At 35.6% G+C, this 14,307-nt stretch overlaps 3 protein-coding genes and 1 pseudogene across 5 annotated transcripts; 1 reads left to right on the plus strand and 3 right to left on the minus strand.

The window, feature by feature from the left end:
• The first annotated feature begins 194 nt into the window (after positions 1–194).
• Positions 195–2,867, plus strand: LOC104714614 (hsp70-Hsp90 organizing protein 2). The gene is made up of 7 exons (XM_087466353.1): positions 195–1,219; positions 1,331–1,619; positions 1,722–1,807; positions 1,917–2,140; positions 2,239–2,305; positions 2,419–2,478; positions 2,631–2,867. The coding sequence occupies exons 1-7, from the start codon at positions 329–331 to the stop codon at positions 2,742–2,744; spliced, it is 1,731 nt and encodes a 576-aa protein (XP_087322479.1). The 5' UTR covers positions 195–328; the 3' UTR covers positions 2,745–2,867.
• On the minus strand, positions 2,813–6,014 carry LOC104714615 (elongation factor G, chloroplastic). 2 transcript variants are annotated; one of them, XM_010432047.2, is made up of 4 exons: positions 5,434–6,014; positions 3,828–5,245; positions 3,245–3,757; positions 2,813–3,156 (listed from the first exon to the last, which is right to left on the minus strand). In XM_010432047.2, the coding sequence occupies exons 1-4, from the start codon at positions 5,684–5,686 to the stop codon at positions 2,989–2,991; spliced, it is 2,352 nt and encodes a 783-aa protein (XP_010430349.2). In that variant the 5' UTR covers positions 5,687–6,014; the 3' UTR covers positions 2,813–2,988. The 2 variants fall into 2 exon arrangements, with proteins under 2 accessions (XP_010430349.2, XP_010430350.2); XM_010432048.3 differs by having other exon boundaries at positions 3,828–5,242; positions 5,434–5,942.
• Positions 6,015–6,489: 475 nt separating this feature from the next.
• LOC104714617 (pectinesterase inhibitor 10 pseudogene) lies at positions 6,490–7,609 on the minus strand (annotated as a pseudogene). The gene has a single exon (XR_015565562.1). The product of XR_015565562.1 is annotated as a pectinesterase inhibitor 10 pseudogene (transcript).
• A 4,566-nt stretch (positions 7,610–12,175) lies between these two features.
• LOC104714618 (pectinesterase inhibitor 9-like) lies at positions 12,176–13,211 on the minus strand. The gene is made up of 2 exons (XM_019229685.2): positions 12,865–13,211; positions 12,176–12,725 (listed from the first exon to the last, which is right to left on the minus strand). Exons 1-2 carry the CDS (start codon positions 13,137–13,139, stop codon positions 12,383–12,385), a joined length of 618 nt encoding a protein of 205 aa, XP_019085230.2. The 5' UTR covers positions 13,140–13,211; the 3' UTR covers positions 12,176–12,382.
• Between the last annotated feature and the right edge of the window lie 1,096 nt (positions 13,212–14,307).

Here is a 14,307-nt window from a genome sequence, read left to right on the forward strand (position 1 = left end):
GTTTACACATACACTACGTCGGTTTATTAATATACACACTTTATGAATAAACGTGACTAGGATACTATTAACCCTGAACAAACACTCTATACCGGAGAAATAGCGTTGAGTCAATGTAGCCAATACGACGCCGTCTTATGAAAAAGCACTGATTATGAATAAACGTGATAAGGATAAATATTAACCCTAACCAAACACACTACATATCGATCAAAGATATATATACGCATACCCAAACATCTCTCTCGAAACCAAAACCCCATTCATTAACCCTTCTTTCAAAGGTATCTTCCAGAAGAAACCAGAAGACTCTCTCAGATTCAAAACCATGGCCGACGAAGCAAAAGCTAAAGGAAACGCAGCTTTCTCCTCCGGCGACTTCGATTCCGCCGTGAATCACTTCACCGAAGCCATCAACCTAACACCAACCAACCACGTCCTCTTCTCGAACCGTTCCGCTGCTCATGCGTCGCTTCATCACTACGACGAAGCTCTCTCAGACGCGAAGAAGACTGTTGAACTCAAACCAGATTGGGGAAAAGGTTACAGCCGTCTCGGTGCTGCTCACTTAGGTCTAAACCAGTTCGATGAAGCCGTGGAGGCCTACTCGAAGGGGCTCGAGATTGATCCAACTAACGAAGGTTTGAAATCGGGTTTAGCCGATGCGAAAGCCTCCGCGTCTAGGTCACGCGCCTCTTCGGTGCCGAATCCGTTTGGTGATGCTTTTCAGGGACCGGAGATGTGGTCGAAATTGACGGCGGATCCGTCGACGAGAGGATTTTTGAAACAGCCTGATTTTGTTAACATGATGCAGGAGATTCAGAGAAACCCTAGCAATCTCAATCTTTATTTGAAAGATCAGAGGGTTATGCAAGCTCTTGGGGTTTTGTTGAATGTTCAGATTAGGTCTCAGCAGGCTGGAGATGATATGGAGATTGGGGAGGAAGAGATGGCTGTGCCTTCTAGGAAGGAGCAGCCTGAGGTAGAGAAGAAACGGAAACCTGAGCCGGTGCCTGAACCTGAGCCGGAGTTTGGAGAAGAGAAGGAGAAGAAGGAGAAGAAGCTTAAAGCTCAGAAGGAGAAGGAGTTGGGGAATGCTGCGTATAAGAAGAAGGACTTTGAAACTGCAATCCAGCATTACTCCACTGCTATGGAGATTGATGATGAAGATATCTCTTATATCACTAATCGTGCTGCTGTTCATCTGGAGATGGGAAAGGTATAGTTTTCAAATCTCTCTATATATAAAGTCCTCTCTTTTTTTACATTAGTGTAGATTTGTTTGGCATGAGGTTATGAGTCTAAATGTGTATGTGTGTGTTTGATTCAGTTTGATGAGTGCATCAAGGATTGTGATAAGGCTGTTGAAAGGGGTAGAGAGCTTAGGTCAGATTACAAGATGGTAGCTAAAGCTTTGACTAGGAAAGGAACTGCTTTGGGGAAGATGGCTAAAGTCTCAAAAGACTATGAACCAGTGATTGAGACTTACCAGAAGGCTCTTACTGAGCATCGTAATCCAGAAACGTTGAAGAGATTGAATGAGGCAGAAAGAGCAAAGAAAGAGTTGGAGCAGCAAGAGTATTATGATCCTAGTATCGGTGATGAGGAGCGTGAGAAAGGTAGTTGCTTTGCCATTGTATCTTGTTTATGTGAGGAAAGAAACTCTGAAAACTTGGTAAAGGATGCTGAGCTAACATTCTGCTGTTGTGTTTGTGATACAGGTAATGAGTTTTTCAAGGAGCAAAAGTATCCTGAAGCTGTGAGACATTACACTGAAGCGATCAAGAGGAACCCAAAAGACCCGAGAGTAAGGCCTATTCATTGACATTGTCATATGTGCTTCAATGTTATGCGCATAAAGAATTCCATAATTGACTGTTTTAATAACTTGTTTACCTCTTTGTTGTTAAACATAGGCATATAGCAACCGGGCTGCATGTTACACCAAACTGACGGCAATGCCCGAAGGATTGAAGGATGCAGAAAAATGTATCGAGCTCGATCCGACATTCTCAAAGGGATACAGCAGAAAAGGTGCAGTCCAATTCTTCATGAAGGAGTATGAAAACGCAATGGAAACTTACCAGCTGGGTCTCAAACACGATCCTAACAATCAAGAACTTCTCGATGGTGTTAGAAGGTATTTTATATATGTGTAGTCAAAAAAGGATTATTCACTATATCTAGTTATGTCAATATATGCCTATGTAACATGTTCTGAAACTCTCTATTCTGCAGATGTGTACAACAGATCAACAAAGCAAACCGTGGTGACCTTACTCCCGAGGAGTTGAAAGAACGACAGGTCAGTTTCTGTTACTGTCTCGAAACTTTTTCGTTTTTCGGTTATGAGAAAACCCTGTAATGTTAGGTTAAAATTTTGGGATTTTGCTTTCTTTTTTTTTCTTATTATCACAGGCTAAGGGAATGCAAGACCCAGAAATCCAGAACATTCTCACAGATCCTGTAATGAGACAGGTAAATAAACAAACAAACTTCTCTAGATTATGTTACAGTTCACAAATCTCTCTAGTTTTAAGATCAAACTTCTGGGAGCAATCCTGGAAACCAAAATTGAGCTATCTCTATGTTGTTACGTCTCACCAATATCCAACATGTTGCTTGAACAGGTACTGTCTGATCTCCAGGAGAATCCAGCAGCAGCACAAAAACACATGCAGAACCCAATGATCATGAACAAAATCCAAAAGCTGATCAGCTCAGGAATTGTCCAGATGAAATAAACCCAGAAGTGAAGACATTATTGATTTCGATTTCCGCTGATTTGTTACTCTTTTACAACTTCAAACACTAAGATCAAATTCTTCGTCATTTTCAGACTTTTTTGATATATCATTTTTCTCTCATATCCATGTGTTTTAAGACAATAACAACCTTGTCTTCACAAATTTGATTAGCATACATAGACTGCTGTATGAAATCAAACAAAATCACAATAAGCTTTTAGTGTAGGAACAAAAATTCTGTCTAAGCAGCAACTTCTTGATCCTTGTTCGAAAGCTGGTTCTGAATATGCTGAGGAACAACATCGAACTTAGCCAATTGCATTGAGTAAGACGCCCGACCTTTTGTCATGCCTCTCAACGTACTCACATACTGAAACATCTCTGCTAATGGAACCAGAGAGTCCACCACCTACAACAACAATGTCAATATCAGATTCATCAAACAAGTTTGGATTTGTTTTTATCACCCGATCTTAGAATTCGTTTTTTTTTCATACCTTGAGACCACCGGGTTTGTCTCCAAAGCTGTTGATTTGACCTCTTCTTGAGTTAAGATCACCAATGACATCTCCAAGATGTTCGTCTGGTGTAACAACTTCAACTCTCATGATAGGTTCCAGCATTTTTGGACCTGCTTTCTTCATCCCTTCACGGAAAGCTCCTCTTGCAGCAAGCTGGAAAGCTAGCACGCTTGAGTCAACATCATGGTAAGATCCGTCAACTAGACAAGCACGGACATCAACAACCGGGAAACCAGCAAGCACACCAGATCCCATACACTCTTCAAGTCCTTTCATGACACCAGGAATATACTCTCTTGGCACAGCTCCTCCTTTGATCTCACTCTTGAATTCGTATCCTGATCCTGCTGTCAGTGGCTCAAATCGGACTGTAATATCAGCAAACTGACCTTGTCCACCTGATTGCTTCTTGTGTGTGTATTTCACTTCAGATATTTTGGAGATACTCTCACGGTAGTTGACTTGTGGTGCACCAACGTTAGCCTCAACCTGAAAGATGAAAAGGAATTAGACGCTTGGAGACGTGAAGAAGAGAATAGATTTTAGGTTAACGTTTTACCTTGAACTCTCTTTTCAGTCTGTCAACGATGATCTCGAGATGAAGTTCTCCCATTCCTTCAATGACAGTTTGGTTCATCTCTTCATCACGAGAAAAATGGAAAGACGGGTCTTCTTGAGCGAGCTTGATCAATCCCGTTGCCATTTTATCAATGTCAGCTTTTGTTTTTGGCTCAATCGCTACCTTGATGACGGGATCAGGGAAGTCCATACGTTCAAGAACAACAGGGTTTTCTGGATCACTCAGGGTTTCTCCAGTGACTGTATCTTTGAGACCCGCAAGAGCGACAATGTCACCAGTTAAAGCCACTTTAACATCTTCTCTGCTGTTTGCATGCATTTCCAAGAGTCTTCCGATTCTCTCCTTCTTTCCTTTGTTAGCATTCAGAACGTAAGAACCAGCTGAGAGTTTCCCTGAGTAAACCCTCACAAATGTAAGAGAACCCACAAAAGGATCACTCATGATCTTGAATGCTAAACCAGCGAATGGCTCGTCATCATCTGGTTTTCTTATGATGATAACTTCCGGGTTCTCAGGATCTGTTCCATTCATTGGCGGCACTTCAACAGGCGAAGGAAGATAATCAACCACAGCATCAAGTAACGGCTGTACTCCTTTGTTCTTAAAGGCTGAACCACACAGAATAGGCACAAACTTGCCAGTAATGGTTCCTTTTCTAACCAATCTCTTCACTGTGGCCTCGTCAGGCTCAACTCCTTCTAAATAGTTCTCCATGACCTCATCATCCAAATCAACAATCAATTCCATCATCGCCGCCCGATACTCTTGAGCCAAATCCTGAAGATCAGCTGGAATATCCTCGTAGTTGAACTTGGCACCAAGCTCTTCTCCTGACCAAACTATAGCTTTCATCCTCACAAGATCAACAACACCTTTAAAAACATCTTCAGCACCAATAGGTATCTGAAGCACCAATGGCTCAGCACCCAAATTAGTCACAATCATATCCCTCGTCCTGAAAAAGTTAGCTCCAAGACGGTCCATTTTGTTGACAAAGCAAATCCTAGGCACACCGTATTTATCAGCTTGTCTCCACACAGTCTCGGACTGAGGCTCAACACCAGCAACACTATCGAACAAGCATATAGCTCCATCGAGAACTCTCAGAGCACGTTCCACTTCAAGAGTGAAATCGACGTGACCCGGTGTATCAATAATGTTGATCCTGTGTTTGTCCCAAAACGTTGTGGTTGCAGCTGAAGTAATAGTGATTCCTCTTTCTTGCTCTTGTTCCATCCAATCCATAGTAGCTGTTCCTTCATGGACTTCACCGATTTTGTAGTTTCTTCCTGTGTAGTAAAGAATCCTCTCTGTAGTTGTGGTCTTCCCAGCGTCTATGTGAGCCATAATACCAATGTTTCTGTAATCTTTAAGCGGCACAGCACGCTTCGTCTCTGCTATATAACACAACACAATGAAGCCAAATCAGCTTTAGCAATATCAGAACTTAACTAGAAGAGTCACTTCTCAGAGGCAATTTAACAAACACTTAGAAGGCATGTAAAAAATTTCAAACTTTGACGGCAAAAAACGAATTCAGTGAGATAAAGATGGAAGCTTTGTAAAAGAGTTACAGAACACAAACCTTCGGCTGCAGCAAAGACTGAGAATTGTTTTTTCCTGTGAGAGAGCTTGGAAGAACCAAGCCCAATACGAGAAGTACCCAGAAACAGAGGAATTGAAGAAGAAATCGAAGAAGATGAAGCTTTAGGAGGAAGACCCAGAAACGTAGCACGGTGAGACAGAGGAAGAAGAACAGGTCGTCTCTGTGAACCATTGAGATTACAAACCAACGAACCGGAACTAGAACTCGATATCCTCAGAGCATCCGCCGCCATTTTTGTTTATCAAAATCGCTCCTTTCTTCTTCTACTTCTTCGTCTTCCTCTTCCTCTTCCTCTTCCTCTTCCTCTTCCTCTTGGTCACTCTTTGGCTAAAACGTATCACTCTGTGGCTTGGGGATAACGAAGCCCTTTGGGCTTGGCGTGGTTTGTTTCTGAACCGTTGGTTTATAAAAATAAAATTATATGGTCTATAAATTTTCTAATTGGTTCAAATGGATAAGGAGAGACACGTCAGTGTCTAATTGGTTTTGGCAAAACAAGTTGATTCGAACCGGAACCATAAAAAGTATGGGGTGTGTTCTTCACTGTTTCAGTCCAATTTGATTCCTCTAAAACTACAACTAGTAACCAAACTTAATAAGAGGTTGAAGGAACATAACTTGATTGGCGATATACAAACATGTGGATTAATATGCTTCTTGGTAGGTGTTCAAGTTACACAAGTAATAATAACTGAGTAGCAGAAGAGCTGGCTAGTCTAGCTAGGTCCTCAAGGACATTCTCAATGTAGCTCGTACGTGTTTCATTTATGATTTTTCCTCCTAACCAAAATTACTCTTTCAATACCAGTCTTATACGTAAATGTTGTGAAAAGAAAAGAAACAAAACTTATATAGTTGAGTACAAAACAAACAGTGAAAACAAAAACAAAGGTTATGAATCATATGTGACAGAACAAAGGTACAATACAAGTATATAACTAGGTTTTGCTTAACAAGACAGATCATGATTAATCCCTATTCGAATTAAGTAATTATACTACCGAATCTTACTAATACAATATCTCCTAGCCGTAATTTGAGCCCGACAAAGGGGTTGAACTTGTCAACCACCATCAAAATATATAATACAAAAAATCTTCACATACAATTTTTTTATATACAGAAATTAAAAAATCACAATACCTAAAGTACACATACAATCATAAGCATTTTTTATTTTTGTAATGAAAGTATTAGAACATTTTTTTCTTTTTGTGTATGAACATTTGACTATGATAAGTTTTCTTGCGTGGAGGCGTACATATTAATGAGAGCGAGTGAGTTGCTGGTCAGCCGAGCAACCTTAACAACATGTTGCCGAACCAAATCTTTCACGACCGTTTTGACTCTCCTTAAACTATCCATACATGTATCATCATCCGTGAGAGCAGCACTAACCCATGTCTGAACATCTGACATAACCATCTCAAACTTCGGACTATCTTTATGGTTGATCGAGTCCAACTCTCTTATCGAATCTTGAAGTGAAATCACCGAGTCTCCAATCTCTTCCACGCAGTCAGCAACAGCAACTGCTTCCAAAGGTGCTAGACCACCTCCATGAGAAACGTTTTTGATGAATTTAGAGGCGGACTTGGCTGAGGTGAGGGTGAGATTAAGGGCGGTGATGGCGAGTTTTTGAGGGCTGGAAATGATTTTTGAGGCGTAAGGAGATAGAGAGATGTAGCAAAGGGTTTTGTAGAGTGTGAGGTTGCATGAAGTTTTTATGTAATCTAAGTTGGTTTGATTTAAATGTCTTGATAAAGATGATGATGATGGTGGTGATGATGATGGTGATGATGGTGATGATGATGATGGTGGTGATGCTGGTGATAATGATGGTGATGGTAATGATGATGGTGATAATAGTGGTGATCGTGATGATGATGGTGATGATGATGATGGTGATGGTGATGGTGATGGTGATGGTGATAATGATGATGATGATGATGATGATGATGATGTGATGAAGAGAAGAATGGCTATGGAGAGAAGAAGGATTTGGGGTTGAGATAAGAGTTTCATCTTTGTTTTGTGCTTTCTTTTTTTTGGATCGTCGACGATTTCCTTTTTAAAGAGAAATGGCTAAGGTGAACTAATCATGTGAATGTGCGTGTTTATGTAAGTATATATATAGAACATGTGACATAAAATGAAACTTGTGAAAAGAAAATTAGTTGAGTCTATTAATATCTCTAATAACTTATTTGATTGGAGCTGAGGTTTTTTGGTGGGAAGAAGGCTTACCCATTTATCTGGCTCAAGTAGTTTAACGTATTATGGATTTGTCACATATACAATCAAATATCTTATTTTATTCATAAACGACGAAAAAAAGAGTTCGATTTTTCTTATCTTAATTAAACCAAAGAGTATAACTCCCAAAGTATGAAAGAAAACGTTAATTGATTATAAATAATCTATAAATTAATAAATATTATTTACATATATATAATTGGTTGTTAAATATATTTTTTCACACATATATAATATATTTTAATATGTATGTCATATGTTTTATGAATACTTGCGTGAAATATTAGCAATGGAGCTTTCTTTCCATACAATAATGAATCTAGAAATTAAAATAATTAAAGTAGTGAATTGTTTATTTTAAAATTCTATTAGTATCTTTATAGTCCATTATCCATACTCATTAGTTTTCTTATCTTGCTTCTTTACAATTAGGAAAAGACATATTGAGATATTGCATCTTTACAATACTCATTAATTTTCTTATATTGCTTCTTTATTAGCTGTAATAATTAGTTATTTGATTTTCATAGTTATTGTAAGAGAAGCTTGAACTTGTAGAATAGATTTTGTTTTTCTAAACCTGTATTTGTATGAATTAATTAGTCCAACGATACAGTTTGGTCCAGCGATATAGTTCCCAGTTTATTGAAGGTCATATATATCACCAATAAATCAAAGCTTTGAAATTAAATAAATAAGTGACCACCGTAGTTATTCGCTTCTAATGATCATATAATGAATTCTCTAGGTTCTTAAAATTTATTCGGAAACGTTTTAGACCCAATTGTTATAAATATGGAACTTTTTTTTTTTTTGAAGAACAACCTTGAGATTACAAACCGAAATGAATTTAGACTATAGAGTTATTAGTTCATAAGTGATTTCTCATTGTTGATACGTTTTAAATATTTATTTCTCTAATGGAATTGATTTTTTTTATTGTACAAATAGCGTCAATAATGCATGTATTTTCATCATATTTTTTTCCGCTTATAAAATTATGAAGAGACTAGCTAGGTTTCGCAAAAAATTATGTAAAATATCTATACATTTTTTAATGGTTTTCCATTTACATTTTGTTTTTACATTGTACTATGGTTTCAAAAACGTAATAGTATGATCATTTTCACATTTACGTACGTACGTAGTGTTGACGACTTGACGTGTTGTATTAGAATTTTGTTTTTTAGACCGATGCTCTTTGGCATAAGCAAATGAAGCAATAGCTCTCATTCATAACAAGTTTTGCTAGCCCATGCATGCTTCTTATATCAATTATTTTACCTACTAGACTTGTTTGTCTCAAAGAAGTAAAGATATTATGTGATCACTCTTTCTTTTTCTGATAGACGCTATTCAAAGATAGTGATCATTTGAATGCCTATTTTTGGCCATTTGCATTTTACTACATGCCCTTGTCTGCATGCTTTGAACTAGCTGTCACTTGCAAATGTGTTCCAAACAAAACAAAAACAAAAATTCGATCCGAGATGAATAAATAAAAAACCATTATCTCGAAAAAAATTAACGTGTTAGAGTTATATATCAGAAATGCGAAAGAGTTAGATTAGTATACAAAACACACAGCCTCTTTACTCATCGTCAAACTGGTTTTTAGTTAGAAATCTATAATTATGCTCTTATTTAATTATTGTTACGGTTTTAGTTGTAACGATTTTAGTTGGTAATTCACATTTATATATCAAACTAAATGATTAATTATGATATTTTGTTATTTTTTTAATTAATTTTTGTTTTGCTTAGAAATTTCACTATTTCGTTCAGTTACGTTATTCCACAATGTCATGTCATCAATCAAAGCTCGTTTGTGTTAAAGTGTTGCTTGCGCAGCTGCACGCATGTTACAATCACCTATTACAAATATATATGAAGGAGTCTATATATAGTTGATTATTCTTATAACAGACGCCAAATTAGAATCACAAGTGCACAGTGATATGACTCATATTCATAATAATGAATCTGTTACATTCGTTTCCATAATGAATTAGATGTTTCGTAGACGTTAATTAACGATGGCCAAAAAAAAAAATTTCCTGTAACCGATGGCCAAAAAAGTTAACATCATAAATCGCTATTGCAAGCATACTTTTCTATTGGTAAAAGGTATACGAAATCTTATTATCATATTAGTCTAATATGATAATAAGATTCCGTTGTATAGGTTTAACTAAATCCCAAGTTTCAGCTTAAATACTTAAAATTCCTTTTATAATCTTTTTATTTTGCATTGTGAATTTATCAGATGGATCTGTACACAGAAGAATCGATCAAACACCGTAACAAACTTGATTTTATTGCCTTTCGAAACTTACACTAGAAAATTCATAAAACGTATTCATGTTTGAACTATACTTTGATCGATGAGGATCCAAATTCTAAGCAGCATATTGTATTATCAAATATGAAATCATATAATTCCAATAACCCAAAACTAATCAACTAAAAACTTGGCATCATCGTCTCAGGTTATATTAGGACAATATCGTTCCTATCTTTTTATCTTTTAGGTTTGCTTTTTGCGTTAGCTTTCGAACATGATCTCTAGATATATCTGTTTGTCGGCACTTGGCCGTCACATACTCAATCTTAATGAAACAAAAGTTAAAACGAATCTCCTTTTTCTTTTACCAAAAGATAAAGAGAGCATTTGATCCCTTAAGTTTTATCATAGTAAAAACTTTACATTCGTATGTTTCATATGATCAATCTCCCCAATTTTAAACCCACTGTTACTTTCATCTGGATATATATAAATATTCTTTAGCAGTTTCGCATGCAGATTAAGATAATATTTTTAAGAATTAGTATGCCTTTTACAAAAGTCTTGGTGATATTTGGACTTTATTCTATTTTATATTCTTTATTATTAACTAATTTTAACCTAAAGAAAAGTTCTATTAAAATATTTAGTGGAATATATATAAAAGTTAGTTTCATACAACATTTTTATTTTGTAAATTTAAAATAAAATTTATGAATAAAATGATGATGAAATGAGCTACTAAGTACTAACGGAGTAGTACTAAATAGTGCGAAATGGTAGATTATGGTACATTACAAAGAAAATATAATGTTTAACTAATTAAAAATTTTAATAAATGCAAATCTTGAAGAATGTTGTGGATGACCAAAACTTGATATCACAATTTGTGTTTAACCAAAAAGGTAATAAAATTACTTATAACCCGATCTACTATATCGCCCTTTTGGCATATGCTAGTTCCGATCGGTTCATGAAATCATCTGTTGCGACTTGCGAACAACAAAATCTAGTATCTCACATCATAAATAGCCCATGCAGGCCCATTGAGAGTTTGAGACCTGGCTAGTGGCTACTGGCTACATTAGCGTGGTATATAAAAATGAACGTGAGGAACTTGACTTTTTTTATTTATAGAACTTTAAGATTATTAGGAACAAAATGTAGAATAATAGTTCAAGTAAATGCGTAACGTCTTTTTCCAAAACATTAGAATATGTATCGTCTTTTATGTCGGCCAAATACTGTTTCCCCTTCGTCTTATATTTTGCGTCTTTCAAACCGTTAATTACGGGAACAAAAGTTCGTATTTGATTTATTTTAATTTTGCATATCACAAAATTTGGTAGTTGTCGTTGAAAAAATCTTGTCCTGTCCTTATGGGTCGACGCTGGTCATTGTCGAGCACATGAACAAAATTTTAAGAAATAGTTCGCTACAAGACAGACACTAATAAGATTAATCACTGGTAAATGTTTTGTTATAAAAAAGAACCGATTCCATTAATACTTGGAAATTATTGGTAGAGGAGATAAATTTTGAAAGCGTCGTTTCTATACAAAAAAAAAAAAAAAAAAAAAAAAAAAAAAAAAAAAATCATAAAACGAAAAGAGTACTGTCTAATAATATTGTCGAATCAATGATTCATTTCTGAATTGAAAATGTTGGGTGAGTAGTTCAACTCTGTGTCATCATATATTACAGTTCATGTGATCAATTGTACAGCTGTTAGTGTTAAGATGTGTATCATTGGCTTATTTTTTAAAAGAGTTTAATAATTATTTGATTTCAGTATTATTTAATTCAGTTGTTTTCAAATTATTATGTACTAGTAGTATAAAATACGTTAATTTTGTCCTGAATCACTAGAAACAAATCAAGACTTTTGTCTTTGGACAAATCTTGTCTCCCAACGTTCTCTCCTATTTATGTATTATTATCTCTGTTTATTTGTTACATAAGAAAAAAAAAATTTGAGTGAAGTAATCTTAGTATAGTGATAAAAGGTAAGTCTATTGTAGAAGGCACCATTATACACGTAGCAAAATAAAATTCCAAAATATTAGAGCTTACTTTGAATCTCAAAAACTGCATTTAATACGGTTCAGTAATATCTTTACGCAGAAGTTAGCATATGCCAACATGAAGTAAATCAGTAATATGACTACCGTATATCTATAATTTACACCCAAAAAAACGTATATTTATATCATCTTTTATCTTAAAATAAAATATTATACAGAACACAACAAAGATTGTTACACAATCTCAAGTTTTCTTTTCCGACCGACAAAAAAAAAGATTACAATTTATACAACTTTGAAGTTTAGTTTCAAACTTTCACATACAAAAACCAAAATTTCACATTTTAAGAAACAAAAAGTCCATTTAGGGAAGCTTCACACTTCGTTTCTCTGCAAACTGATTAACCAAAGCGAGAGCATTGCTAGTGACCTGAGCCACGTGAACCACCTTAAACCGAATCAGCCTCTTCAATTTGCCTCCCATGGCATGATCCGAAAATCCATCTAGACACGTTCTCTCGTCCGTCAAAGCGGCACTGACCCATGTCTGAACATTGCTCATTTTCCACATGAAGTCCTCACTAGCCACAGCATGGCCAGCTCGACCCAGTTCTTTAACCGATTGAGCTAACCGGTCCACGCTATTGCCTAGCACTTCGATGCAATCTTTGATTGCTAAATATTCTCTACGTTTAAATCTTGGTGTCCTATATATACAGAAGAAGAAAATGTTAGGAAGAACTTTTGTAAACTCTTACACTCCGGGCTGCAACCAGAGAGTACCGATCTAGTTTTAAGCCTAGTGTGTAGTTGAAAAAATAAAATAAAATGTTAGAAAAAGCGTACTCTTTAGTTAGTTTGGCGACGAAGATAGAAACGGATTTGGCTCGAGCTAAGCTGATGGTGAGAGCGGTTTGGGCGAGATCTTGGTCGTTGTTATGGCGGATCTTGGTGGCGTAAGCAGAGAGTGTATGTACGCATAGTGATGGATATCGGGTGGTTTGGCAGGAAGACACAATGAACCGGTCTGGTTCCGACTGGCTTGGGTTTGCGGACGATGAAGATTGGAGAATGGTTATTGATAGAAGTAGAACAAGAAAGATTGTATTTTTAGGCTCCATGATGTGTTTTTCTTTTCTCTCTAGCTTTTGTTTTTTTGGTCGTTTTTTCTTGTCTAATGAAGAGTAAGTGTACAGGAGGGCGCTGTTTATATAGGATTTTAATTTAGGTCAAAGGGTAGACTCTGTTTTTTATAAAAATGATTCTGTTTTTTATAAAAATCTTTTTATATATATTTCTTACGTTTCATAATATAAGATGTTTAATAAAAAAATTTTGTTTCATAATATAAAATATTTTCAAGTTTTTATGTAACTTTTAGATTAGTTTAATTTTGTTTCATAATATAGAATATTTTCAAGCTTTTATGTAACTTTTAGATTAGTTTAATATTTTACACTATGAAGTTTTGTTTGGAATTGGTTAAACTTTTCTAAAATGATTATTTTTTTAATATCCATATTTTACTCAAAATATCTTATATTATGAAATGTAGAGAGTATAATATACAGAAGATAGCGCATCAACCACTTTGGTTAATATCTCACTGACAAAATCTAGGTCTATATGGAGATCCTTTAAAAAAAAAAGTAATTACATGTGTTAATGTGCTGAGTATAGTTTCCAAGATGAGTCATCCGTCGATCAACACATATCCACATGCCATAAGTTAAACTGACAATAGTTTAGAGTTTATTTCTAAATTGCAATTGCAACTTTTCTAGTATTTAATTAGTTACTTTTTTCCCCAATGCATTATTGTGTTCATTTGAGATGCTTATCCAGATCATAATGGATATACACGACAATGGTCTCATGCGTACTTATCATTGTGGTTACTATTTAATTTTACGCTAACGGATGAGCGTTGATCCGAATAATCAGGGAAGTTGAATAAGATATTTACCTAAAAGTCAAGTACTAATTTGTCTCTGGTCAACATGAACAATACGGTATTACTATCATTTTAAGACTGCCATCATGAAATGAAAACTCATTTGAAATGACAATTCCTTCGATAGAACAACATATCTGAATGATGGCTATGTAAATGAGTAAAATAGTAACGAAATCGTTCTCTATACTATTTGAATTATATTTTCTTTTGTTTAATATTTAGTTTCAAATAGTTTTATTTGTTAGTACTTAAATAAGATTATTAAAAATGTTATGTGAAAAATAAAGATTATTAAATGCTACTTCATAAAACATAGGAGTGCTCCCTCTAGC

This window comes from Camelina sativa, chromosome 9 (assembly GCF_030686135.1).
Source record: "Camelina sativa cultivar CO46 ecotype springtype chromosome 9, ASM3068613v1".
NCBI lineage: Eukaryota > Viridiplantae > Streptophyta > Magnoliopsida > Brassicales > Brassicaceae > Camelina > Camelina sativa.

Excerpts from the sequence above, each read along its gene's own strand:
- LOC104714614 (XM_087466353.1), top strand. The coding sequence starts at position 329 with ATGGCCGACGAAGCAAAAGCTAAAGGAAACGCAGCTTTCTCCTCCGGC. Across the intron at positions 1,220-1,330 it reads TTCATCTGGAGATGGGAAAG|TTTGATGAGTGCATCAAGGA; the intron begins GTATAGTTTTCA and ends TGTTTGATTCAG. Across the intron at positions 2,306-2,418 it reads AGGAGTTGAAAGAACGACAG|GCTAAGGGAATGCAAGACCC; the intron begins GTCAGTTTCTGT and ends TTATTATCACAG.
- LOC104714615 (XM_010432047.2), bottom strand. The coding sequence starts at position 5,686 with ATGGCGGCGGATGCTCTGAGGATATCGAGTTCTAGTTCCGGTTCGTTG. Across the intron at positions 5,246-5,433 it reads AGTCTTTGCTGCAGCCGAAG|CAGAGACGAAGCGTGCTGTG; the intron begins GTTTGTGTTCTG and ends TGTGTTATATAG. Across the intron at positions 3,157-3,244 it reads ACAAACCCGGTGGTCTCAAG|GTGGTGGACTCTCTGGTTCC; the intron begins GTATGAAAAAAA and ends TTGTTGTTGTAG.
- LOC104714618 (XM_019229685.2), bottom strand. The coding sequence starts at position 13,139 with ATGGAGCCTAAAAATACAATCTTTCTTGTTCTACTTCTATCAATAACC. Across the intron at positions 12,726-12,864 it reads GTCGCCAAACTAACTAAAGA|GACACCAAGATTTAAACGTA; the intron begins GTACGCTTTTTC and ends CTGTATATATAG.